Consider the following 27,297-nt stretch of genomic DNA (forward strand, 5'->3'; position numbering starts at 1 on the left):
GTTGATTTTATACTGCTGGGTGGAGACCTCTTTCATGACAACAAACCTTCCCGGAAGACTTTACATACCTGTATGGAGCTAATGAGGAAATACTGCATGGGAGACACTCCAGTACAGTTTGAAATATTAAGTGATCAGTCAGTTAATTTTGGTTATAGTAAGTAAGTACATTTTTATACATGATTTATTTACTGTAGTTTTTTTCCCCAAAATATGGAGTAAGTATAATAATACTCTTAGCAAATGAGTATTTGGAGAGGAGTTTTGAACAGTGACAAAAACTTGGCAATTTTGTTACATAATAAATTTAAACTCACAATTTCAGGAGATGAATTTGGTAGGGCTCTATTTTGAAATGGGAAAACAAAACTTACATGAATATATTGTTTTCACAGCCTCAGAAATTTACGATGACATCTTACAATAACTTACTACTTTTGGCATATAGTCATTTGTGTAGTCAATTCACACATAGCAAGGTACTGTAGCGGTGTGCTACACGCAGCACTGAAATAATGACACGGAGTCGGTAAACTGCAGTTAAAAAAGATTTTATTTGAACTTCGTGGCCTCGCTTTAAAGCCTCCCTGATCCCGCCCTCCCCGGGCGCGGATGCTGTAGGGGGCACGTATTCACAGTCCCGTGCGGGCTTTTCCCTTTGTTGGTGAAGCAGACCTGGCGCCCTTTTGGGACTGGCCTTTATGCCGGTGTGCTGGCTATTTGTGAGCCGGTTCGAGTGCACTAGGAAGTGGGTCGCCACAGTACCACAATATGATAATGACAGGTTAACCTGGTTTATAATATTAATTGAAAGGTAAAATTGGCTGCGAGACTGGAAGCAATTTCCCTGCACTTTTTCAAAATACCTTCTGGGGTTTATTTTGTCCTCCAGAGAAAAAGCTGTGCAACACTGCCAACAACATCGCACAAGTTTTGCCAACTAAAATCATGTAACTGGAGTAACATAATTTTCTGATTTGGAGAGCACTGTCAACTGACTGATGCTGGCTGATTACCAGTGACCTCAGAATAACGATAACCACTGCTTCTACTGTTCACTTTATTTTGGTAGAAAATCCTAAATGTATTCTCATAAATACTGCAAGTTATCCATTTGAAATCAACTACTCTAGTGCTTATCCACAGAACTGTAAATAAGACTAAGACTTCAGCTGCATTTACTTTAAGTACTGTACAAACTTTAATTTCAAATAGTTTGAAAGTGATTCTGTGAAGAGTTCAGGTTCAATTTCCCTTTTATATGTTGTTTAATTAATTTTAGCTGACTGTTCAATGAACTGCAGTTCACTTTAGTGCCATGGGCTGATTATGGCATTGCTGTCAGAAGAATGAGGTGACTTCCACTTTGATTTTACTTGCGATGTTCTTATTTTCAAGTATGCTATAACTAATCTCAGTCAAAACTCTAGATGCTTTATGGTTGATCTGAGTGAAATGCTGGGGAAATCTTATTAGAATACCACTGAGGCATAAATAGATTGAGTAAGAGAGGGCAATCGACTTAAATCTAAAACTGAAACTTGGTGTTACTCAAATTATAACTATAAATCGTTTTACTTTTTTCAGGTTTCCCTGGGTAAACTATCAAGATGGAAATTTAAATGTCTCCATTCCTGTTTTCAGTATTCATGGTAACCATGATGACCCTACAGGGGTAAGATTTGTGTTTTTAATTATTTTACACATTCAGGATCAAATGATTAATCAATTCTTGGCAGTGTCCTTGCCTACTGCTGTAAAATTGGTACATCAGATGCCACTCACATTAAAAGCTGCACTTTGAGGAAATTATTTCTGTAAGCAGGGCAGTATCCATTATATTGATGGATCCAGTTGGATAAAAAAAGAAATTGTCCACCTCATCAGCTTATAGTAGCAAATAATAGTAATTTAGTCTGGTTTGTTGAATAGAGTTTAATTATCTAAGTAAGAAATAGTAATGTCCTATCAATGGGCTTTAGCTAATGTTAGAAAGGAGTTAGTGGAAAGAATTTTTCCATATGAAAAGTTAACTTAACACAACTGCTCGCAGATCCACTGAGTATTTCAGCTTTTTCTGTTTTTATTTTGAATTATGAACTGCTGGGCTCATTAACATTTTTAAAATGCCGGTCTACCTGCTAGGACTAGGTGCCCTATGATCCACTTCAGACTGGAACTGGGTGCCGAATGCATTCAGAGTTTTATTGATTGGACATCGCTTCCACCTCCTTTCCTCTCATCCTATCTATGCCATTACTTTGAATAGTCCTAACTGTGTTGAGGACGCCTTGGATTCTTTCTTTAAATGTACTTTTCAATTCTGAGTTTATTTGAAATAAGTTGTAAGTGCAATACTTGTCTATTAAAATTTCTGAAACATTTAACCCAGATGGGCATTATTTAATGGATGAGATCATGGAAATTAAAGCAGTGAAGCGATTATTGGATCTTTCATTTGCTTTGCTACTAGGGATGACATTTGGTGTATGTTTGCCATCTTCTGCTGAGACTTTCTCTATATTTCAATTCTGTTACAGGCTGATGCACTGTGTGCTTTGGATATCTTGAGCTGTGCAGGATTAATGAACCATTTTGGGCGTTCTATGTCAGTTGAGAAGATTGACATTAGCCCCATTCTGATTCAGAAAGGAGGTACCAAGCTGGCCCTCTATGGGTTAGGTGAGTCTCGAGCTTAGGGAAGCAAAAGCTACTGATTTAATTGAATAGGTGTATAACCATGGTTTATTATAAACTGGAAATTTGCTCTTGCTCTCTGCAGACAGAAATTACTTGGATTTTATATAGTTCTACTGTTTGTCATTTAAATGTTGAAAGGCGAGCTTCTCCGAATGATACCAACATAACAGCTTTGTACAGTGTGGATACAGACTGTGGCAGATGATGTGCTTCAGTTGCGGGTTCAAAGTCACAGCTCAGTCATTCCCCACCCTTAGGCACCAGCCTGCCTCCACACCTCCTGGTGGGGTATTGGTGCAGGGAGTAGGGCATTCCCTTTTGCCAAGATGTCTCTGCTTTATGTGTAGCCAGTACTGTTGTAACTATAAAGCTCACATTTTACATTACAATAATAATTGTCTTTGGGCAAATTTTAATGTTCAGTCTAATCAAAAAGCATATGTGTAATCAGAGTCAGTCCCAAACGGTCAGGCATGTATAATGTATAATGGAGAAATATGGAAATTATCGTACAACATAGTGTTAAAGGTAATATGAAAATGATATTAGGAGAGCTGTTGAAATTCAACAACAGCCCGTTATATGATGAGCCTCACAAGTTTGACAGCTGGTTTATATTTTCCAGTGAGTGCAAAATTCTGTCGAAAGTGAAAGCTGTGACTTTAAGCTCCCCCTGTAAGTGTCACCGATACTGCAAACGCCAGTGAACTCAATTACTTAGAGAGTAATCTCCCTCACAGGGAGGCTTTTTTGTGAATGGGAGAAGCTGCAGAAAGCCAAACAGCCTGCTTTCTTTACCCAGCGGGTACATAATTAAAGTTTTCGGATGCAGAACACCAGTACTTGATCAGAAGTGGAAAGTGTAGCACAGGCCTTGTATAGCATTCTGTGTTCACTCAAGTGAAAAGCCACCATATTGCACAGAGCCCTGCACCATAACATCACCAGCATTGCACACTCTCCGTATAACCACACCCTCCAGATCATCCTTACTGGATATCTTTCTAAAGTCTCTGTTAGTAGCATAGCTCCAAATACGGTCTATCAATAGTCTGCTATCTTAGCTTGCTGCTTAGGGCTGTCAGAAGGTGAAGAAAACCGATCAGGTATGTATTGAGGAAAGAGAGGAAGAAAGAGGCAATTAAGAGAAGGAAGGCAAGAGAGAGAATGAGAAAAGAGAGCAAGAATGAAGAAGAGAGAAAAGGAGAGAAAAAGAGGGAGATAGAGAAAAAGGAAGAGTAGGTACTTGGTATGGGCGACTGCAGAGATAGCGGGGTAGGAACAAGAAAGGGGAGGGGCCGAAGGGGAGAGAGGGAGATGGCACTATGGAGTGTGATAGAGGTGAACAGGTGCTGGATGAGGAAGGAGGGTAGGGGAGAGTGGTGGGGGGAGGAAACTGAATGGTGAGGAGAGATACAGAATTTCAGAGGGAAGGAAGTAGGAAAGAGAGAGGTTGATATGGAGGGTAGGACAAGCACGCTGAGGTGCTGGAGAGAAAAGAAGTGGTAGCCACTGCTGGAGAGAAGTTAGGCACAAGGCATTATATTCTGTAGTAGTAAGAAATCAGCATGAAGGAAGATGAGGAAGACATTGGCAAAGGACATTAGCCACTTCCTTATACTTTGTCTACATATATATTGTTTCTGCACTGGAGAGCAACTGATTTTGTGAACATCAGAATCATTTATCCAGTCATTTATTATTATCCCATAACCCAGTGAAAGGTGGATTTTGGTATCATACTGGTAGAAACTTCTTGTTCTTGGAATATATGCCCAAGGTATCTCTGCCTGTTTTTCTGGGGTTAGAGTAAAGCATAATTCACAGTCAAATTTTGGCCATCACTGTGAGGACAGAGGAAATTGAGCAAAAAGACATGCTTTCCACACATCTGTCCAAAGGACTTTACCACCAGTGGAATGGAGTCCTCAAAATGCTTTGGACATCCGGTTCTTTTTATGATGTAGGCTGTGAGACAAGCTGCTTATGCATAGCAAACTCCCACACGCAAATAATATGTTTCGCTGTTGGTTGAGGAAGGACAACAGGATCTGTCTAGCTCTTCCCCAAGATATTATAATGAGAGCTTCAGTGTCCATAGGGCCTCAGATTCAAGTTGGCCTTAATTACCACAGCACCATTCTTGCAAGCTGAGATTACTGACCGGGTGCCAATGTATTACTAATACTAGTGATCTTCTTACTGTCCCTTATGGTACAGTATGGGAATAGGCCTTTGGCCCACTGTGCTGTGCCTAACTATCTAAACTAGTTGTCAAATGCCTAGCTAAACTAATCCCTTTGACCTACACAGGATTAGAAGGGTGCCATCACATTAATGGGATTGTACTACAGGTTCCCCTGTAGCCACCAAAACATTGAGGGGCAGATATATAAACAAATTAAGAAAACGTGTTAAAATGATAGGGTTGTTGTCATGGGGGATTTCAACTTCACTAATATATAAACTGGGACCTTCTTAATGCAAGAGGTTTAGATGGGGCAGAATTTAAGTATATCCAAAAGAGTTTCTTAAATCAATATGTGATGGTCCAATGAGAAGAGGAGCTGTACTGGACCTGGTGTTGTGTAATGAGTCGGGCCAAGTGACTGACCTTTCAGTGGGAGAGTAGTTAGGGAGCAGTGACCACAGCTCCTTAGCTTTCGGGATAGCTATAGATAAGGATAGGTACGATCCATGTGGGAGAGGATTGGAGTAGGGGAAATTATTAGGCAGGAACTAAGAAGAGTTCGTTGGGAACATCTTTTTTCTGGCAAGTCCACTTCGGACATCTGGAGGGTGTTTAAAGGTCAATTGTACAGAGTACAGGAAAGGTATGTTCCTTTTAGAAGGAAAGATGGGGATGGAAAGTTAACAGAACTTTGAATGTCTGGAGAGGTGATGAATTTAGTCAAGAGGAGAAAGGAAAAGTATGTAAAGCTTCAGAAATTGGGATCAAACAGAAAACATGAGGAGAATAAAGAAGCCAAAAAAGAACTAAAGGAAGGAATTAGGAAACCAGGAGGGCCCATGAAAAGCCCTTGGCAAGTAGGATTAAGGTGAATCCCAAGGCATTCTATACATACATCAAGAGTAAGAGGATAACTAGGGAGAGGACGGGATCACTCAAAGGATAAAGGGGGGACCATTTGCTTGGTTGTGAAGAATGTGAGTAAGATACTTAATGAACACTCTGCTTCAATACTTACCAAGGAAAAGGACATGGAGATCAGTGCTGAGTGTATAAATATATTAGAATGTTTAGAGGTCAAGAAGATGGAAGAGTTGGGCCTCCAAATAAGGAGGGATACAAGGGTTTTTTTTATATAAGATATGATGTATAAGCAGGAGTAGGGTACTAGGATGGCCAAAGAAGGGAGGATAAAGTGTAGATTAAGGGGTGTGTGTGTGTGTGTGTGTGTGTGTGTGTGTGAGAGAGAGAGAGAGAGAGAGAGAATGGGTGAAGGGATTTAGAAGGCAAGTCTGTCATCTGATCAACAGTACGGAGCAGAAGGTGGCAGTAATGCACCATTAAGCTGGGTGCCAACTGCCGTAAAACAAGAAGAAGGAAGAAGGAAGGGCCTCCTAATGAGTATTAATGGCTGGGCCCTTGACCAGTATCTTCATGTCATCTCCAGCCACAGTTGAGGTCCTGGAGGACTAGTGAGTGGCTAATGTTGTACCTCTATTTAAGAAGGGCAGAAGGAAAAATTCCAGGAACTATAGACTGGTGAGTTTCATGTCAGTTGTAGGGAAATTGCTGGAGGAATTTTTTAGGAATAGGATATATGAGTATTTGGAAGCCCATGGCCTATTTAGGGAGAGCCAGCATGGCTTTGTGCAGGGCAGGTTGTGTCTTACTAACTTGATTGAGTATTTTGACAAGGTGACAAGAGAGACTGATGAAGGTAGGGCAATGGATGCTGTCCATATGGATTTTAGTAAAGCATTTGACAAGGTCCCTCATGGAAGGTAAATCCAAAAGATTAAGGTGCATGGGGTCCTTGGTGAATTGGCTGTTTGAATTCAGATCCAGCTTGTGCACAGAAAACAGAGGTTAGTGGGTGAAAGGATTTATTCAAGCTGGAGGTTTGTAATTAGTGGTGTTCTGCGTGACTAAAACTGAAATCACTTGTATAAAGAAAAAAATACTCACTCCAATGTACTGCCTAATCATTACCAAAATTTTCAAATCTTCCATTGTTCAAAATGTATCAACCACCAATTTTAAGCTAACACTTTGGGACTGAAGACTAATTTTAGTTTTGTTTTCAGGTTGAATAATGAAATATAATAAATCGTGAATCAGATTTATTGCAAACGATAGAAAACCATTCCAGTTTAAGAGAATTGGGACAAACTAACAAGATTTTGAAATATCTGACACTTTAATTATGAGGGGGAAAGAAACAAATGTCAATGGAGAACAAATGTTGACATCAATACTTTTGAGACTCATTTAACTGAAGATATTCAGGATAATATTTAATAACACATTAAGCAGAAATAAGGCTGTTAATACCATTGGAGTTCTCAAGATTATTTAGTAATACACACCACATTGAACATGAAATTCTGTCGGTAGTTTGGTGAAGTGCTTTATGTGCTTTAATTCGTAGGAGCCATTCCAGATGAACGTCTCTACCGAATGTTTGTAAATAAACAAGTCACAATGCTGAGGCCAAAGGAAGAGGAAGACAGCTGGTTTAACATGTTTGTCATTCATCAAAATAGGCAAGAAAACAATCATTTTATGATTTGGTGAAAAGTAACATTTGTAAGCAACTTAAAAGAATTTGAATAAAATTTTTCCTTTAAATGAAAGCAAGTACAAATACAGAATGTATAATCCCAAATGCTTCTCTAGTTGAGATTTTCATTAACAGTTTTATGAAAAAGAATTTTAATTCCTGCTTCGTTCTCATAATGATTTACAAAGCATTGCATGGGATTTCAATCTTTGCACCATTCTGCACAGGAACATATACTCAGAAATTTTATAGATAATTTGACATGGGCAAGGTTTGGAGGTGTGGAATATCATTTAATATAGAGGATCCCAAATAGTTTGAAGTATGTAATTTTCAGGGTTTGCCTTAAGTACTGTTCTTTTTGGTGCAATCTCAAACTTGAGAAAAAACTGTCTTCAAGCAGAAGTTCATATCAAAGTGTTTTTAAATTCTGTAGTGAAATCAAAAGCTTATAAGCCAGTCTTTATTTGTTCATGAGCAGAGCAGACTTAACAGGCTATGTGGTCTAATTCTGCTCCTGTCTTAAAAATTCAGAATAATTTTATTTTCATCAGTAGTTACCACTGATAGTTTAAAAGAGTGAAATAAAAATTTAAAGTTAATATTGTGCTTTCAAGTATCTCTAGTACTGAGTGCAATCTAACTTTGTAATTATGTGTTTCTCAAACAGGAGCAAGCATGGAGCTACCAGTTACATTCCAGAGCAATTTTTGGATGACTTCCTTGACCTTGTCATTTGGGGACATGAGCATGAATGTAAAATAGCTCCCACAAGAAATGAACAACAGCTGTTTTATGTTTCACAGCCGGGAAGCTCCGTTGTCACCTCCCTTTCTCCAGGAGAAGCTGTAAAAAAGTGTGCATCTTGTTTTTGATTGTTACAGCTTTTCTAGCACAGGGTGAAGTGTTAATAGTTATTTCTGTTGCGTTAGCAATAGGTTTAAAAAATAGATAGATAGATACTTTATTCATCCCCATGGGGAAATTCAACTTTTTTTTCCAATGTCCCATACACTTGTTGTAGCAGAACTAATTACATACAATACTTAACTCAGTAAAAAAAAATATGATATGCATCTAAATCACCATCTCAAAAAGCATTAATAATAGCTTTTAAAAAGTTCTTAAGTCCTGGCGGTAGAATTGTAAAGCCTAATGGCATTGGGGAGTATTGACCTCTTCATCCTGTCTGAGGAGCATTGCATCGATAGTAACCTGTCGCTGAAACTGCTTCTCTGTCTCTGGATGATGCTATGTAGAGGATGTTCAGAGTTATCCATAATTGACCGTAGCCTACTCAGCACCCTTCGCTCAGCTACCGATGTTAAACTCTCCAGTACTTTGCCCACGACAGAGCCCGCCTTCCTTACCAGCTTATTAAGACGTGAGGTGTCCCTCTTCTTAATGCTTCCTCCCCAACACGCCACCACAAAGAAGAGGGCGCTCTCCACAACTGACCTATAGAACATCTTCAGCATCTCACTACAGACATTGAATGACGCCAACCTTCTTAGGAAATACAGTCGACTCTGTGCCTTCCTACACAAGGCATCTGTGTTGGCAGTCCAGTCTAGCTTCTCGTCTAACTGTACTCCCAGATACTTGTAGGTCTTAACCTGCTCCACACATTCTCCATTAATGATCACTGGCTCCATATGAGGCCTAGATCTCCTAAAGTCCACCACCATCTCCTTGGTCTTGGTGATATTGAGACGCAGGTAGTTTGAGTTGCACCATATCACAAAGTCCTGTATCAGTTTCCTATACTCCTCCTCCTGTCCATTCCTGACACACCCCACTATGGCCGTGTCATCAGCGAACTTCTGCACATGGCAGGACTCCGAGTTATATTGGAAGTCTGATGTGTACAGGGTGAACAGGACCGGAGAGAGTACGGTTCCCTGCGGCGCCCCTGTGCTGCTGACCACCGTGTCAGACCTACAGTCTCCCAACCGCACATACTGAGGTCTATCTGTCAAGTAGTCCACTATCCAATCCACCATGTGAGAGTCTACTCCCATCTCCGTTAGTTTGTGCCTTAAGATCTTGGGCTGGATGGTGTTAAAGGCACTAGAGAAGTCAAGGAATGTAATCCTCACAGCACAACTGACCCCCTCTAGGTGAGAGAGTGATTTGTGCAGCAAATACGTGATAGCATCCTCCACTCCCACCTTCTCCTTATACGCAAACTGAAGAGGATCCTGGGCGTGCCTGGTTTGTGGCCTCAGATTCTGTATTATCAGCCACTCCATGGTCTTCATCACGTGCGACGTCAAGGCAACAGGTCTGAAGTCATTCAACTCCTTTGGTTGTGGTTTCTTCGGTACCGGGACAATACAGGATGTTTTCCACTGTCTGGGTACTCTTCTCTGCTCCAGGCTCATGTTGAAGATGCGCTGTAGTGGTTCTCCCAGCTCAGTCGCACAGGCCCTCAGTAATCGTGGGGAAACTCCATCCGGTCCAGCCGCCTTGCTGGTACAGATCTTCCTCAGTTGACCTTCCACCTGTGCAGCCGTAATCCTGGGCGTGGTTTAGAAATATGATTTAGAAGTGTTATTTTTATGGTCTGTCTCTAACTTCCTTAAGAATGAGTTCCAAGCTTAGTTCCTGAACTCATGTAGAGCTTCCATGATGTACTTAGGTTGAAAATCTCTGCACATTGGCTTGACACAGATGAAAGTATGACATGAGATGTTAATTTTCCTACAACCTTTTTAATTCCTGTGTTTGAGATGAGATTTTAATGTTTTAGCTCAGGTTAAAGCTTATTATTGTATTATTTAGCAAAATAGACACATTACTGATCCAAATATATGCAGTGGCCCATTTGCAATGCAAAATGGTCCTCCCACAATAATTATTAAAATGTTCTGAGATATGAATATATCATGATTTATTGAATATGTTGTTAAGTCAGTGGATGGATGGACAAAATGAATTTTGTGCCAATTCCTCAGGATTGAAGATGATTTGCTTCCATTTTATTTTTGTGGTTTCTGTGGTGGCTGATGAAGCCTGTTTGAAAATGCATATTCTTGTCCAAATAACTGACAGGGCTGGTAGATGTTTGTGAAGTGGTGTGCATTTTCCAATATTTATGATGATCTCCATATGTTCTCGGTACATGGACTCATTCTCAGTACTATCCCCAATATTCAATCTTCCCTTTCAACTGTCATGTGTCAAGGTTCCTTAGAACCAATGTTGCATTTTTTCCTTCAGACACAGTCCAAAAAAAAACTTTTTATATTATTATATTATTGGGTCCATCCATTGGTGGCCAAATATTTCTATTAAATGCTACAGAGCCTTCCATCTTAAGCATACAGTTGTTACCCAAAAGTAAAACAGATGTTGAATCTGCATGCTTACCACTAAGTTTCATTGACTAAGTGAAAAATAATTTGACTGCAAAAGTCATATTGCCAATCCAGTCACATACGTTGACTACTGTGCTAAATTGCTGTTATTCTTACCGGTGGCATGTACTGTATAGTTCTTTCTGATATTAATACCAAGCTTCATCCACATAGTACTCAGCTGTGCGCAGGGATTAGGTGATATTGATATGGAATACCATTTAAATATCCATTTAAATGGTTACCATATATGAACGTTGTGCCTCCAATATTCTTGGCTATTTATTTCTCTCATTTAGGCATATTGGATTACTGCGAATCAAAGGAAAGAAAATGAATATGCAGAAAATTCCTTTGAAAACGATTCGTAAGTTCTTTATTGAAGATGTTGTCCTGGCGGATCACCCTGGCATATTTAACCCAGATCACCCTAAAGTTACACAGAAAATAGAAGCTTTCTGTGTAGAAAAGGTAAGGCAATGACCACTTAATCATCATCATTCATTAAAAGGTGATGCTGAGCATATACCAAAAAATATCTGGAGCAAGAATTCTTTATGTTGTTGCATGTGTTACGAACCCCGTAACTGGGTCACTTACCAGCAAAGATAGAGAGGTCCATTGAAGTCTGATGGTACTATTTTTAACAGTATTTATTAGTAAAAATACACAAAAATAATATCAATGCAAACATACAGATAATATACATCGTCAATACTAAATCTAAAAGTGCGGGTATAATAATAAATAAGAAATAAGCTCTATCGTTGTCTAGGGGATAATGTATTGTCTGATGGAAATATAAAGGTCAGTCAGTTCATGCAGGCTGCAGCCTTTGGTTGGAGAGAGAGAGAGATTTTTAGAAACTTGCCGGCTTTCCTTTTTTATGATTTTGATCCGTCAGAGTCTTGTTGGTGTACCCGTTCACTTGTGGCCTCTCCTTTAGCTAAGCCGTTCTTCCGTGGTAAGGCCACCAATCCCAGGCAAGGGAAAGGACACACACGGGCCCCACCGGCTGTCGCTATTAAACGCTGTCACGGGATTTCTAGTGTTTCTCCTGGTGCGTGTAAAGGGGTTGTTCCCCAGACCCTCTTTTATCCTTACTCATGGGGTCTCAGATGTCATTCAGGTTGGGATGATGCAATCCCTCAACCAGACCACTCTGGTCATCCCCCTGAGAGGCTTCAATGAATAGTACAGTACTCAATACACAATTCCGTCTCCAAGAGACAATAGCCGTTATCAGGGGTTTTGTTTTCGCTGAGGCCAGGACACATTCCAAAACCTTGTGGATTCTCTCTCATTTCCTGGGTCCCAGACCCGAATTAATAGCTATCTTGCGATTCTCATAAAGGAGGGGGCTACTTTGTACCCTTCAGCCCCTCAGAGTTGTGGCACATTCGTAACACATGATTCTTGATTCTTGAAATATTTTAGCAAAGGCCTGAGCTTTCTTGTTCTTGTAGCTGGCAAAGTATACAAGAACAAGGAGAAGAAATGGTTAAAAGGGCAATAGGATCTACATTAACAGACAAATTAATTTTAAATCCAAAGCACTGGAACTGGAAGATTTGGAATTATATGATTAATTTTACTATTCTGACCAAAGTTAATGATTTCATTCAGTAACTATCTAATTCCATTCAGTCCAAATGAAACTTGAAACATTGACAATTCCTTCCATTCCTTAGATGGTTCCCGACTCACTGAAAGACCTCTGGTTATAGTCCCACACAACCTCAGTTAAAAAAGCCTGCTTGCATTTACCCTATCTATACCCCTCATAATTTTGTATACCTTTGTCAAATCTCCTCTCAGTCTTCTACATTCCAAGGAATAAAGTCCTAACGTTTTCATCTTTCCTTATAACTCAGGTCCTTCAGACTCAGCAACATCCTCAGAAATGTTTTTATATCCTTATTTACATCCTTCCAGTAGGTAGGTGACCAAAACTGTACACAATACTCCAAATTAGGCCTCACGCAGAAGCCAGTATACATTCCTGTACATTCAAGTAGAGTTTCTGCTGAGCAGTGATTTGGGATATAGATGGAGGTGATGGCAGTACATTGAATATTGAGGATAGAGGGTTATGGTTTCGTGGTGCGTAGTTGAAGAATAAGGTTAAGATGGTGACAATGGTTGGAAGGTTCTTAATTAATCATTTATTTTGGAACATTAATCAGTCTTCATTTTGTTGTTGTATTTTATCTTTTAGGTGGAAGGATTATTGGATGTTGCTGAAAGAGAACGCATTGGAAATCCACGTCAGCCAGAAAAGCCTCTAATAAGACTGAGGGTTAGTTTCCTTAATTGATTTAGTTCTATTCAAATCACACATTCTAAAAAATAGAGCTAGTTACAAAGAACAGAGATGCAAAAGGATTTTTCCATTTTGATTAAGTATTAAGTGGATCACTGTTCTTTTCTAAAGCATGAGTTGTTCAAAGCTGCTTCTGGAAGAAAGTCTAGAAGTTGGAGTTCATGTGTCATTGAAGGTGTATATCAGCTTTCATGGTATTAATGGAAATGAGATTGGGAAAAGAACTCCAATGTGGTATGGAACAGGATGCCTTCATATATATGATTTAATGTGAAGTTTTCCCGGAAGACCTGTTTCATCATTGGTCTGTTTATAAATAAAATATCTTGATTGGGTCTCATTTCAAATTCTATTTTAATGAGAAACATAAAAATCCTGGTGAAGATTTAGTGGAAGGTCCAGCAGTTTAAGGACATTCAGATAACAGGATAAGATATTGGGGCTTTTATATTGAGAGATACATCATGAAACTTTGAAGAGATTTGCCTAAGAACTTTTTTGGAAAAAGATATAAATGAATTTGAACTAATCAACGTGTTACACAAGTTGATCTAGATAAGTTATGGAGTTGAGGAAATAAGTATAAATTGGGAAAATCCAAAAGTAGATTTGATGCTAAGAAGTTCTTCATTTTAACCTTCACAGTAGTATATTGGAGAGAAATTTGAAAGTCTTTTCATGATCAATGAACCTTAATAACTGATCTGGCCAGTTTATGATCTTATTGGCTGCTAGAACAATATTGTATGCTCTACTTCTCTGGCATTTTCTTAATAAGATGAAGGAGAATAATGGCATCTTGTCAGAATAGCACACAGGATTGATTTTATACATATATGCATTAAATAAATTAACCAAGGCAATAATTTCCTATCTTTCAACAATGATTATACTTCAAATGTCATAGAGTCATTGAGCAGTACAGCACAGATAACATGCCTTTCAGCCCAACCAGTCCATGTTGCCCTTGCTAGTCGCAGTTTCCTGCAACTGGCCTACATCCTTCCTCCACCAGCCTCAATACACCCCTCCATGTGCTTTCCAAATAATAATGTGTTTTTGAAAACATTAATGGCTGGCGTGCCTTCAGGTAGTGAAGGGAACTGTGTAATTGTACCTCTCTTCTAAAGTTTGGACCATTTGAAAATTAATGAATTATAATGGTTTATAATGAAATTTTATATCAATTTTAGGAATTATAATCAAAGTGCTCTCCGTCAAAAATTTGATTCATAATTTTGGATTTTGCTGTATTTGTTTTGTGTACGAATATTTAAGTTTTGTTACACTATTGCTTTAATTTGGCTGACAAACAACCTATCAGTGGGGCTGCTCTATGCAACATCCAGCATCTAATTTATTATTAGCAGCTGTTATTGGAATTTTAAACAAATTGATTTATTTATGAATCTAAAATTATCAAAATGCGGAGTGCTGGGTGTTGAAAATTACTCCAGGCAGTTTATCAGATAATGAAAAATAAATTGTGCTGAGCTTTGCAATTCCTTGTCTTGACACGGTTTAGGTGGATTACAGTGGTGGATTTGAACCCTTCAATACTCTTCGATTTAGCCAGAGATTTGTTGAGCGAGTGGCGAACCCCAAGGATATCATTCACTTTTTCCGGCAGAGAGAACATAAAGATAAAAAAGGTAAGCCTGCATTCTGTAGTTGATGACAAATGTGTGTACATTAGTGTTTGCCTATAACTGATGGAGTTGTCCATTAGTGTGTGCCTATAACTGTGATGGAGTGGTAGAGTTATACAGCATGCCCAACTGGCCCTTGCTGGTCAAAGTGCCTTCCTGAGCTAGTCCCAGTTGCCTGCTTTTGGCTTGTATTCCTCTGAAACTGTCCTATCCATAAATATGTCCAAATAGTCTTTTAAATGTTTTAATTGTACTTGCACTTGCCACTTCATCTGGCAGCTTGGTCTGCCGCTCTCAATGTGGAAGAGCTTGCCTCTTTGGTCTCCTTTAAATTTTTCCTTCTCACCTTAAACCTCTGCCCTTTAAATTTAGACTTCCTTATTTTGGGAAAAAGGCTGTGACTGTTTGCCTTGTCTATGCCCCTGTGGTTGTATAAATTTCTAAAAGGTCACCCCAAAGGGAAGGGTAAGGAGGACAGGAAGATCAATGTGGAGCATGTTAATTTGCTAGGGCATTTCAAGATAAAGAAGGAGGTAGTGTGTGGTCTCTTAAAGAACATTAAGGTGGATAAGCCCCCAGGGTTTGGTGGGATATAATATGGATATTTGATGGGTTTGATGGGTCATTGAGAGAGCTAAGAGATGAAAATGCTGGAGTCTGACAAATTTCTTTGGCCTCCTTAGCCACAGGCAAGGTCCTGGAGAACTAGCAAGTAGCTAATGTTGTTCTGCTATTCAAGAGGGGAAATACGGTTAATCCCAGAAACTATAGACCGGTGAGTGTCACGTCAGTGACAGGGAAGTTACTGGCGAAGATCCTTAGGGATAGGATTATGAGCAATTGGAAAACAATGTCCAAGTTTGTCCAACTTCTCCTCATAGCTCATGCATAGTCAGGGACATTCAGAATGGCATGTAATGGATTACTAACTTGATTGAATTTTTTGAGCAAGTGTCAAAGGTGATTGAAGGTAGAGCAGTGGATGTCGTCTCTGTGAATTTCAGTAAAGCATTTGACAATGCCCCTCATGGAGATTATCCAAAACACTAAGGTGCATGGGATCCATGGCTAATTGACCATTTGCATTCAGAATTGGCTTGCCCGTAGAGACAGAATGTAGTGGTTGATAAATCTTATTCTGGCTGGAGATCTGTGATAGGTGGCATTTTGCAGAAATCTGTACCACAACCTCAGCTGTTTGTGGTATATAAATGACATAGATGGAAAGTAAATGGGTGGGTTAGTAAGTATGCAGAAGATGCAAAGCTTGGTGGTGGTGTGGATATTGTAGAATAATGGCAAAGAATATAGTGGGATATGGATCAGTTGCAAAAGTATGGCAGATAGAGTTTCACCTGGCCAAATGTGAAGTGTAGATATGAGACTGCAGATGCTGGGAATCTGGGTTAATAAACCTCACCACACCAGAGAAAACAACCCAAGCTTGTCCAGCCTCTCCTCTTAGCACACGCTCTCGAAACCAGGCAGCATCCTGGTAAACTTGCAACCTCGGTTCTTGGTGTTCGAGACCATAGGACACTCAAAGCTGCTGCGCAGGTTGACTGTGTGGTTAAGAAGGCATACGGTGCATTGGCTTTCATCAACCGTGAGATTGAGTTCAAGAACTGAGAGGTAATGTTACAGCTATTTAGTACCTTGGTCAGACCCCACTTGGAGTATTGTGCTCAGTTCTGGTCGCCTCACTACAAGGAGGATGTGGAAACTATAGAAAGGGTGCAGAGGAGATTTACAAGGATGTTGCCTGGATTGGGGAGCATGCCCTATGAGAATAGGTTGAGTGAACTCAGCCTTTTCTCCTTAGGAGTGACAGAGGATGAGAGGTGACCTGATAGAGGTGTATAAGATGATGAGAGGCATTCATCGTGTGGATAGTTTCCCAGGGCTGAAATGGCTAACACGAGAGGGCATAGTTTTGAGGTGCTTGGAAATAGGTACAGATGAGATGTCAGGGGTAAGTTTTTTACTCAGAGTGGTTAGTGCGTGGAATGGGCTGCCGGCAATGGTGGTGGAGGTGGATATGATAGGGTCTTTCAAAAGACTCCTGGATAGGTACATGGAGCTTAGAAAAATAGAGGGCTATGGGTAACCTGAGGTAATTTCTAAAGTAAGTACATGTTCGGCACAGTGTTGTGGCCTGAAGGGCCTATATTGTGCTGTAGGTTTTCTATGTTTCGAAGACAAGTTGGGGAAATGATTATAGAGAAGCATAAATCTGGGGAAGGGTACTAAACTCTTTCAAAGGCACTGAACATACCTTAGAGCTCAGTGCAATCCATCATGGAAAAAATGTGAAATTACAGTCATAGTGCCTTGGTCAAGCCACCCCTCTAAACTGAGTTGCTGGAGAAGAATTGCAGATGTAAGAGTGGCTACTGTGACACTAATAGTCACTCTGACTGAGCTGCAGAAGTCAGCAGCTGTGACTGGAGATGTTCATGGCTCCGCAATCTCTAAGACCTTGCACAAAAAGGTATTTATGGAAAAGTGGCAAGGAATAAACCCTGACTTTAAAAAAAACGCATATCCTTGCCTGTAAAGACTTAGCAAAGCATAATTTAGAAGATGTTGTAAAGATGTGGAAGTAGTTATTGTAATTGGATGAGACTACAGTGGAACTTTCTGGTCTCAACACTAAGTGGTACATGTGACATAAATCTAATACAGCGCATCAGCCAGATAACACCATCCCTACTATAAGTATGGTGGAGGTAGATCCTATGGGGATGCTTTTCACCAGCAGGGGCTGGAAATCTGGTCAACATTGATGGCAAGATGACTGCTGCTAAATACAGAGAGATCCTGGATAAAAACCTGCTAGCTTCTGCCAGAAAGCTTAAAGTGAGGAGGAAGTTCATCGTTCAGCAGGACAATGACCCAAAGCACATTGCCAGAACAACCATGGAGTGGCTTCAGATGAAGAAAATTGATGTCCTTGAGTGCCCTGACCTTAACCCGATCAAACATATCTCATAAGTTCTGAAGATTGCTGTCCAGTGCTGCTCCTCAACTAACCTGGCACAGCTTGAGCAGTTTTGCAGGGAGGAATGGCAAATCTTGCTTAATCACATTGTGCGAAGCTAATAGAGACTTGTCCAAAAAATACTATTGACTGTAATAGCTGTGAGAGGTGGTTCAACTATGTACTGAGCTAAGTTGGGGTGAATACTTTTGAACTGCTGACATTTCAGTTTTTGAAGTTTTGATTTTTCATGCTTTACTATTTTCCTTTTTTTTGGGCTCTACTGTGGTGAGGGGAAGCATGTGATTCACAAATAACAGCTCAGTTAAATTTATCAAAATCTCTGGTTGTAATGCTCATTTATGTGAACAAAGGGTTGAAGGCAGAATACTTTTACAAGGCACCATATGTTCTCTGGTCAAGGTGAAGAATCTTATCCAATCAGGTTGCAGAATCTTCTCTGAGACTTTTAGGAGAAGTTCATATTTCTGTTAGTGGAGGAGTTTGGGAATAGTTTACAGGCTTAAAACTAAATGAGTCAATATAGTGAATTTGGCCTTTTCACCTTAGAGGGACAGAGGATGAGAGGTGGACACTTCATTGAGGAATTGAGTTTAAGTTTTCTAGATCTCAACAATAAAACTAAGATAACATGGCATTTCACTGAGACTTGATGGACAGATTTGGCAATAAGTGCCATGACTGCTTACCTTAGTAACTCTTGATTGGGTTGAATGGAATGTGTTCTGATTAAGTAACACTTTTACTGATACCAACTTATCTAGTTTGTTCTTTCATCAAATCCAATTTTTAAACCGTTGTGTTGGGTTTTGGAAGTTAGGCTTTAGGATCGCTAGTCACTTGTTGTTTAAGAGATTGACGTTTTTCGTATTTTCCTTTATCAGCATTGGGTGCATGTCTTGTTTTCCACTTTAATGCTTGTAATGGCTTCTTGTAATCAAATTGCAAAATTAATCTTGATAATATGTCTAATTTACTGCATTTGGTGCTCTCATTGTGGTCTCTTTTGCGTATGACCTCTCCAAAGTAGGTTGGTGATCATTTGGAGAGCACTTTCATTTGCTTTCTCAAGTGTAGACAATGAGTTTCCGGAAGATTCTATTTCCCTGTCACTTTAGTTCTCCATCCACTCCTACTCTCACCTCTGTCTCTGGCTTCCTGCACTGTTACATTGAGGCACATCATATACTTGAGGAGCAACACCTCATCTTCTGTCAGAGCACATTCTGGCCCAATATCAAATTCTCCAACTTAAGGTGTTGGAACTGGCCATTTTTGTCAGTCAATATTTTGATTGGTATGCCGTGAGTAGCTGAGTTAGCAAATTTTACACAAGAAGCATATTCTTGTGTAATTCTAACTGCTAATCCAGTTAGATTAGCAATTCTAACTGCTAATCCAGTTTGACATTAATACATTTGATTTCATCCTATCGGAGATACTCTCTTTGTTCAATATATCCCGTTCCTAGTTTCTCTTTCCACAGATGTTGCCTAATTTGCTGAAACGTTTCTTGAATTTTATGTTTTTATTTGAATTAACCAGAGTCTGCATCTCTTGATTTTAATAGTTTCCTACTTTTATTGATTTAATTCTTGGACATCCATATGTTAGCAATTGGAAAATTTAAAAAAAAATTAAGGGTTTGCGCTGTAGAATGTATTACCAATTTCAGGCTTGAAGATGAATGCTTTGGCTCATACTGGCAGCATGAAGATTTGCACATGGTTCAAGTTATGTTGTTATCTTGACAGCTTGCTGTTGAGTAAAGCCTGCTGGTTTCTGTCTGGCACCATGCTGATTGTGTCATGTCTTGGAGCTTTGTACATTTTTTAAAAAAGTTTTGAAGCATCTGCTGAACAGGAACATAATACACAAGGCATCTTTCCTACTTGTATTAATATATTTGGCTTTTTGGACACCTCTGCAAAGTTAACAATAGGTAATTTTAAATTATGAAGCAGAATGAGATGGAAATAAACTTAAGAAATGAGATTAATTCAATGTCAAGTTATCAAAAGTGAAATAGAGTGGGAAGAAAAAGCAGTACATTGAGATTGAAAAGCAAGAAAAATGTAACACTTAGTCTAATAGTTTTACAGTCTTTGGATATTCAAACTTCAGGAGGGATAGTTGTGATATTTAATTTTTGATGATGAGAAGATAGATTGGAAAATGGTAACACTCAAATCAGATCAAGTTTTATTATCGTACATGGATACTGTTGAATGAGACAGTGTTCCTCTGGTGCCCAAGTGCCTAACATATTTTCAAAATAGTGAGAGAGAAAACAAACACATATCGTTACGCAAGAAAACACAAGTACGGTCCAAGTTCCTAAGTGACATGCAAATTGACGGTACAGCTTCTGGCAATCCAGCCTGACCTTCCACCAGTCGAACACTGGAGGGCAGCACCAACAGGAGAGGCCAGCTCCCACCTGAACACAGACTCCACGCCATACCGCCTCCTGCGTCGTCTCACCTGGATTGCAGCAACAGGCAAGCGTGCTTGAGGCCTTGTCCTCGCTACAACCTAGGCCATGCTATGCCTCGTTGCCTGTCTAGCCACCAAACAAGGGAAACAGGTCTGCAGCATCTCACATTATCAACGTCCAACAGGGTCTTGCAATTGCAAGAGAAACACTCAAGACAGTCACGGTTACACTGCATGCTACTTTCGTGCACCAACTTCGATGTCTTAGAGTAGCAGGCAGCAGCTACACGATCTGCACCAGGTCAGCTCCCATGAAGCCCTCTCTTGCCCGTTGGCCAGCTTTGCCTTCTCCTGGCCCGTCGGCCAGTGTCGCCCTCTCCCAGTCCATCCACTGTACCCGTTGTTCTTGGAGTGCAGTATAGTTTAATGATTAGACTAAAAAAAATATTTCAAAAAGAAAAGTGCACCTTTGGTTGGCCCCCGAGAGGCTGCTGCATTCAAACACACCACCATCTTACCAGAAGATATTGTATTTCATAGAGAAATACCACAATTGAAAAGAAAAGAGATGAAAGGTGGGGTGTTGATCATATGAAATAAACAATGAAACAGCATAAACTGGGCAATAATTTCAAATAGTCTGCAGTTGCTCATCTTTTCTTTATCTGACATTGCTATGTTACTCATCCTTAAATAATGTAGAGCCTCAAGCTTTGCAGTTATCTTAATTACAGTAAATCAGATTTATTATCATTGTTTTATTTGGCGTGAAAATAGTTGTAGTCTTAAGTGTTTTTTCATCTCAAGGTAGTGGCTTTGTTTTATGGAGGACAATTCATAGAAAGAGAGTAATGGTGTTTGAGAATGCTTTATTTTGATATTACAGCAGATACAGAGATTAATTTTGAGAGAATTACAAATACATCTTTAGAAGGGATGACATTAAGAGTGGAGGACCTAGTCAAACAGTATTTTGAGACGGCGGAAAAAGTAAGTTAATATCATTTTTATACTCTGTCAATTATAAGTATATCTTCATAGCAAAAGTTATAGAATGTTTAAAAAACATTTTTGAATTTCATTAAGTGGATCCCTAAGATTTAGTTTTATATATCTGCCTTAAATAATAGTCTATTTTAAAATGATTGGAGTTAATCCCACTGATTTAAAAAAAAATCCATTTTGTGTTGATGGCCTTTTGCAGTTAATGCTTGTGAAGTTGCTTTGTTTTTGTTCAGTTGTTTTAGATACATGTAAACGTGATGAAAAACCAATTTTCTGTGAAAAGAGCAAGAACAATATAGATACAAAAACTATAGGCTGCTTTTCATCAATTTCTTCTATATTAGTATGTTGTCTTCAAATTCTGCAGCTGCTGTCATGGATTTGTGAAGGTTTTTTTTTGCTGTTACATAGTCCATTCGTGAACTTCTAGAGATGTACCAAGCTGTTACTATTTACAATCTTTACCCAAAAACTCAGTTTTATGTATGTGCATTGTTATTTTCCTGCATTAGTATTTTAAAATTAATGGATTTAAACTAGTTTTGAAATTGTGTGGTGTTTCAACTATTTTAACATGTATAATCAGCATTTTTAAGCATTACAGTAGCAGGATTCAGTATAAATTCCTTTCCAAGAACATTGCTAGATATTTATGGTGAGGTGTTTTTTGGAGATGACAGATGACTGGGAAGTGTTGTCAATTCATCTGTGTCCTCAGCGCATTCTATTTAATTTGTGTATTTTTGGTGAAAAAAAAATGGGGCAAAGGATTCGGAGTTCAGCATTTTGGTTGTATTAAATGGACTTCGAGCATCATAGAGAGCTGTCATTTTTTTCTTTATTTCTTCTCCATCACGTCAACCTTGATAGTATTTGACAATCTAACACTGATTGGCTATAACTAGCATTATCCTCCATGTTCTTAGCTTGTAGAGCGTTTACATGCCAATTGGTAGGACAGGTGATCAACTACCTTTGTATTAGAGCAATCCACTAGAATACTGATGCTTTACTACAGCTGCCTTAACAAATATATTTGGCAATTTGCTGTTTCATTGCACATTTAATATAAAGTTTTTACTGCATATTATCAATCCTATCAGGTAAGTTACAAAAACACATATCAAATCTTTAACAACAGCACAAAGATTTGGTTCTTACAGCAGTGCTTTCATATGCCATGTAATCGGGTACTTAATATGGTTGTGGCTGATATGTAAAGGAAGGCCAATCCTTTTACTTACAAGGTACCAGCAAATGGGTATTCTTGGACGTACACAATACGTGAAATGCTGTGCAGCATTATTTAACTTGAGTGTGATAGACTCATAAAAATGACTCGAGATTTGGGATTTGCACAGTAAAGCTGTCTTTAGAGTGTTGTGGGCTGCATCAGCATTATTTAAAAGGTTTCGTTTCTTCTGGGCCAATGCTGGGGAGTTAGAGATACCCACCTGTCTTCCCATTCACCCTTGGCCATCTTCTTGACTGATGCCTCCTTGCCTCATTTCATCCCTTTTCTTCCTTACCCTCACTCATCCATCTGGTATCACTCTGCCTACAATAATATTCACTGATTGCCTCTAAGCTGTGCACCTGAGGTCTTCTCTCCTTGTCTCTAATTGCTTTCTCCCTTTTATACTTCTGCTTCTCTTTGCCATTTCCCTAAGTATCCCCTTTTCCCCTGTGAGGCACCTCATCCTTCTCCTCTACAATATGTACCCCATCACTTACCACGATACAGGGAAAGGTTATTGTTTTAATTACGTCTATGTTAGTTTCCAGTAGAATAGTCTCATTGGTCTCGCTCACCTTCCTTATTTCCCTGTTGCTCTCAACTTTCTCAACTCTTCTCGCCACAAATATATTAAGGGATATTTTACTATAGCCAATTGATTTTCCAGCATGTCTTTGGGAAATGGGAACAAATTGGAGCAGCTGATAAAACCTCTCACGGGGAGGACATGCAAACTCCACATATCATCCCTGGTCAGGATCGAACTTGAGGCAGCATCATTAATTGCTACACATTCATGCTTTCCTCTCTCCCTTTGTGATGTTCTTTATTTGCAATGGTGGGGGATTATTGATGAAAGAGCAAATTTCCACTTCAAGGCTTATTCTGCAAAAATACAACCTGGGGCTCTGGTGTCAGTCTATCATCTGTGGAGCTCTCACAAAATTGGCTCAGGCACCCTGCACAGAGGAGTTAATATATAGGCTCTTGTTTCTCAGAAAATCCATACAGATGAAGGGTGTGAGATTTCTATTTGAACCATTGAGGTCAGATATGACACTTTTCAGTGATGCTGATGCCTTTCAAAGTAATCTCCTCCTAACTTCAATTGAAAATGATATTTGGCTCAGACTCCTCCTTACCCACATTAATACAGGCTGCCGGGATGTATCTATATGTTGAATCCCAAAAGCCAAAGACAATGTTATGAGCATTGCTGGGTTTAAAAAAAAAACTGAATCCCAGCAATTCCTGTGAAGTTATGTTCTAGACCATCTCTTAGAAGGGCTAATCATTTGAACATTCAGGGCTTGTTTCTGAATTGTTTCCACGTTTATTAACTGGAGTACCTGACTGTCGCCAAAATGTACTTTATCCCATGGTATGGCAACATTTCGGAGCAAGCTTACTTATCCAACTGCTTAAAGTTTCTGTGCTGCTTTTTGGTCCACAGAATGCAGCTTTTCTAATTTATGTGAGGTATAGACAAGTAATGCAGAGCAATTTGAAGTTTCAATTGTTTTTTAAAAAACTTTCACTTGTCTGTTTCCAGAAGTTCACAAAAATCTTGTTCATTTATTTCTTTGTGCAGCATTTTCCTCTGTCTCAGTTCTAATCATAAAAGTTGTTGCAAGACAACGAATTCCATGACATATGTCAGTGATAATAAACCTAATTCTGTTTGTTTTTAACTTTAAATTTATCTTTACGTTACCCTTTCTCCACTGCAGAGTATTCAGTTGTCACTGCTAACGGAAAGGAGCATGGGTGAAGCAGTGCAAGAGTTTGTTGACAAGGAAGAAAAAGATGCTATTGACATAATCGTAAAATTACAATTGGAAAAGACTCAACAGTTTTTGAAAGAGCGGCATATTGACAGTATCGAGGAGAAGATTGATGAAGTAGTAAGTAGTCCTATTGCTTTACCAATACTATCTGCACTAGAAAGTGCTGATTTGCATTTGTTAGCGCAATAATTTAGACAAATATCCCAAAGTAAACATAAGTGAACTAAATGTAACCCAAATCACAGAAAATCAGCAACATCTTGTTCAGTGGAGTGCTGTGTTATTAATCTGGGTCTTATAGAAAGTGAGGGCTACGAAGAAGTTTAGGAAGAGAATTCCATTGTTTACAGTCGAGGAAGCTGAAGGCATAGCTGCCAATGGTGGTGAAAGTGAAAAAGCTGGGAAATAGGGCATATTGGTGAGGAAAGAAGACTGAGAAAGGAGTGTAACATCTGTAATCCAATCCAACGGAATGGTTCAGAAAATCAAATGCATATGAATACAATGAATGTGAGTCTTTGGTGACAAGAAGCCATTGGAAGACAATGAAGAAATGAGTTAAGAGCATGAATAGATTTGAAAATGGTGTGTTCCAGCTTTCTGCAGAAAATACGATAAAGCAAAGTTAGAGATGTGGAAGGTTATGAAACTATATGTAACTTATATTAGAGAATATGGGGTTTGAAGTAAGGTTTACAATGAATGCTGTGGTTGCAAACAGCATGAGCCTGAGACTTTTTGAGAAAAATAAAGTTTGCAGATTTTATGCCTCTCTATGCCATGAATTTTTACTTGGATGTTATTGTAGCATTGTGACAAGGTGCATTGGTTTTAATTGTTCAAAATTCTCTCTCTTTGTAGAAGGAGCCAGTAGTTTGTAAAATATCATATGATTCAGATTCAGATTTAGTTTATTGTCATTTAGAAACCACAAACGCAAAGCAGTTAAAAAATGAGACAACGTTCCCCCAGAATGATATCACAAAAGCATATGACAAAACAGACTACACCAAAAAATCCACGTAACGTTTGGCAATCCCCATCCACAGTCCGGAGAGGCTGCTGCGTATTAATATCACACTACCGTCTAGCGCGTTCCCTGGAAAGGAGCTCCAAATCCACCAGACAAAAACAAGACCAAAAACTAAAGCTACAAGACCTACACAAATCCACATAATTACAACATATAGTTACAACTGTGCAAACAATAGCATAATTGATTAAAAAACAGACCATGGGCACAGTAAAAATAGTCCAAGATGTTAAAGGACTGTAAGTTCAAAAGAAATATGTGACAGAATGTTGGGCAGGCAAGGATAGGGGACTTGGGAGAGTAGAGCATGCCGTCTTCATTTTGAAAGTGGAAGCTGACATGTCTGCAGATGGTGAATTTGGAATGTGTGGGGCAGAGGTATAAGGGTTTGTGGACCCTCTGGAGATAATAGATTGTGAATGGAAGCTATGTCTGAATCTACTCTGCCAAGAGTTGAGTAGATAAGAGGGATACAGAGGTACGGAGAAGAGATATTCGTGAAGATTACTGCAGTTGTTGCTTAGTGCTACTCTGATTTAAATTTTCTGAACTGCCTACCTGTCTTCCTTTTCCTTGCTACTTCTGGGATGTTACTTTGAATCTTTTACTTTAACATACCCGTTTAATTCATCTGCCATCTATCTCCTTGTTGTTCATTATTAATTTTCCATTCTGATTCTCTATAGGATTAAACATAATTTTAAGATCAATAGAAACTTTAACTATCTGTGTTGTATTTAAGGCTAGATTTATCTCATATTCTTAATTCTTTTCTTCACTATTATAGTCAGTTTGTATTTCATCCGATCTTTTGATCCACTGTCTCATTTTACCCAGTCACATTTCTTTTAAGCTTGATGCTACTTCAAAGTTCAAAGAAATTTATTATCAAAATACATATATATCACCATATACAACCCTGAAATTCCTTTTCTTGCGGGCATACTCAGTAAGTCCAAGAACCATAATAGAACCAATGAAGGACCGCACCCACCAGGCAGACAAACAACCTTATGTGCAAAAGACAACAAACTGTGCAAATACAAAAGTAAAAAAAATGAATAAGTAAGCAATAGATATCGAGAACATGAGAGAAGAGTTATTGAAAGTGTGGGAACAGTTTAGTAATGGGACAAGTTGAACCTTTTAGTTCAACAGCCTGATGGTGGAGGAGTAATAACTGGCCCTGAACCTGGTGGTGTGAGTCCTGAGGCTCCTGCACCACCTTCCTGATGACAGCAGTGAGAAGAGAGCATAGGCTGGGTGGTGGGGGTCCCGGATGATGAATGCTGCTTTCCCGTGACAGTGCTTTGTGTAGATGTGCTCAATCGTGGGGAGGGCTTCACCCATGATAGACTGAGCTGAGTCCACTACTTTTTGTAGGATTTTCTGTTCAAGGACATTGGTATTTCCATGTCAGACCTAACATCATATGATGGGTCGTCCCATGGAATTATCTTTCCTGTGGGACTATTTATGTTCTGTGTGTCCTGAAAGACCCTCTGCCATTTCAAGGAAATTCACTGATCCCTTAAATTAATTGTTCAGTTCAGTTTTAGATATTTTGATGCCCATACAATTGCCATTTAATTTTAATAACTTTCCTCTCTCAAGCCAAGAGGTGCCTTCATGAAGAGCACATTAACTGATTGTGAAGCAGTTCAAAATACCAGACAAGTTGCAATCCAGATTGTTTTATGATTGGCTCCAGAAAATCTTTAACAAGTGGAAAAATGTGAAGCTCCAGCTTTTTTTGCAGGAATTATTTTTAAAGAAATGTAGCTATTGATAATACTCTGAGGTGCAGAAGGATTTCTGATTCTAGTGTATGATTCACAATGGGTGAGTATGCAGGTACCACATAAAATTTGGAAAACTAACAAATTGTTACTGTTTGTTGCTCGGGACTTGAATACGAAAGTAGGGAGGTTGTGCTTCATTTGTATAGGGCATTCGTGAAACCTTGTCTGGAACACTGTAAGGTAGCAGTGTCCCAAGGATGGCATCAGCTTAAAA

The 27,297-nt window shown here is 39.1% G+C and overlaps 1 protein-coding gene across 1 annotated transcript in view; it reads left to right on the top strand.

The window, feature by feature from the left end:
• The window catches only part of mre11a (MRE11 homolog A, double strand break repair nuclease), a 79,114-nt gene that overhangs the window by 17,822 nt on the left and 33,995 nt on the right, over nt 1–27,297 (top strand). Inside the window, exons 3-12 of the mRNA XM_073043319.1 lie at nt 1–161; nt 1,588–1,675; nt 2,541–2,682; nt 7,320–7,434; nt 8,122–8,307; nt 11,110–11,281; nt 13,029–13,109; nt 14,659–14,785; nt 21,106–21,209; nt 24,192–24,365. Of these exons, the coding sequence (XP_072899420.1) occupies nt 1–161; nt 1,588–1,675; nt 2,541–2,682; nt 7,320–7,434; nt 8,122–8,307; nt 11,110–11,281; nt 13,029–13,109; nt 14,659–14,785; nt 21,106–21,209; nt 24,192–24,365 (1,350 nt within the window). The remainder of the gene's footprint in view (nt 162–1,587; nt 1,676–2,540; nt 2,683–7,319; nt 7,435–8,121; nt 8,308–11,109; nt 11,282–13,028; nt 13,110–14,658; nt 14,786–21,105; nt 21,210–24,191; nt 24,366–27,297) is intronic.

This window comes from Hemitrygon akajei, chromosome 4 (assembly GCF_048418815.1).
Source record: "Hemitrygon akajei chromosome 4, sHemAka1.3, whole genome shotgun sequence".
NCBI classification, from domain to species: Eukaryota; Metazoa; Chordata; class Chondrichthyes; order Myliobatiformes; family Dasyatidae; genus Hemitrygon; species Hemitrygon akajei.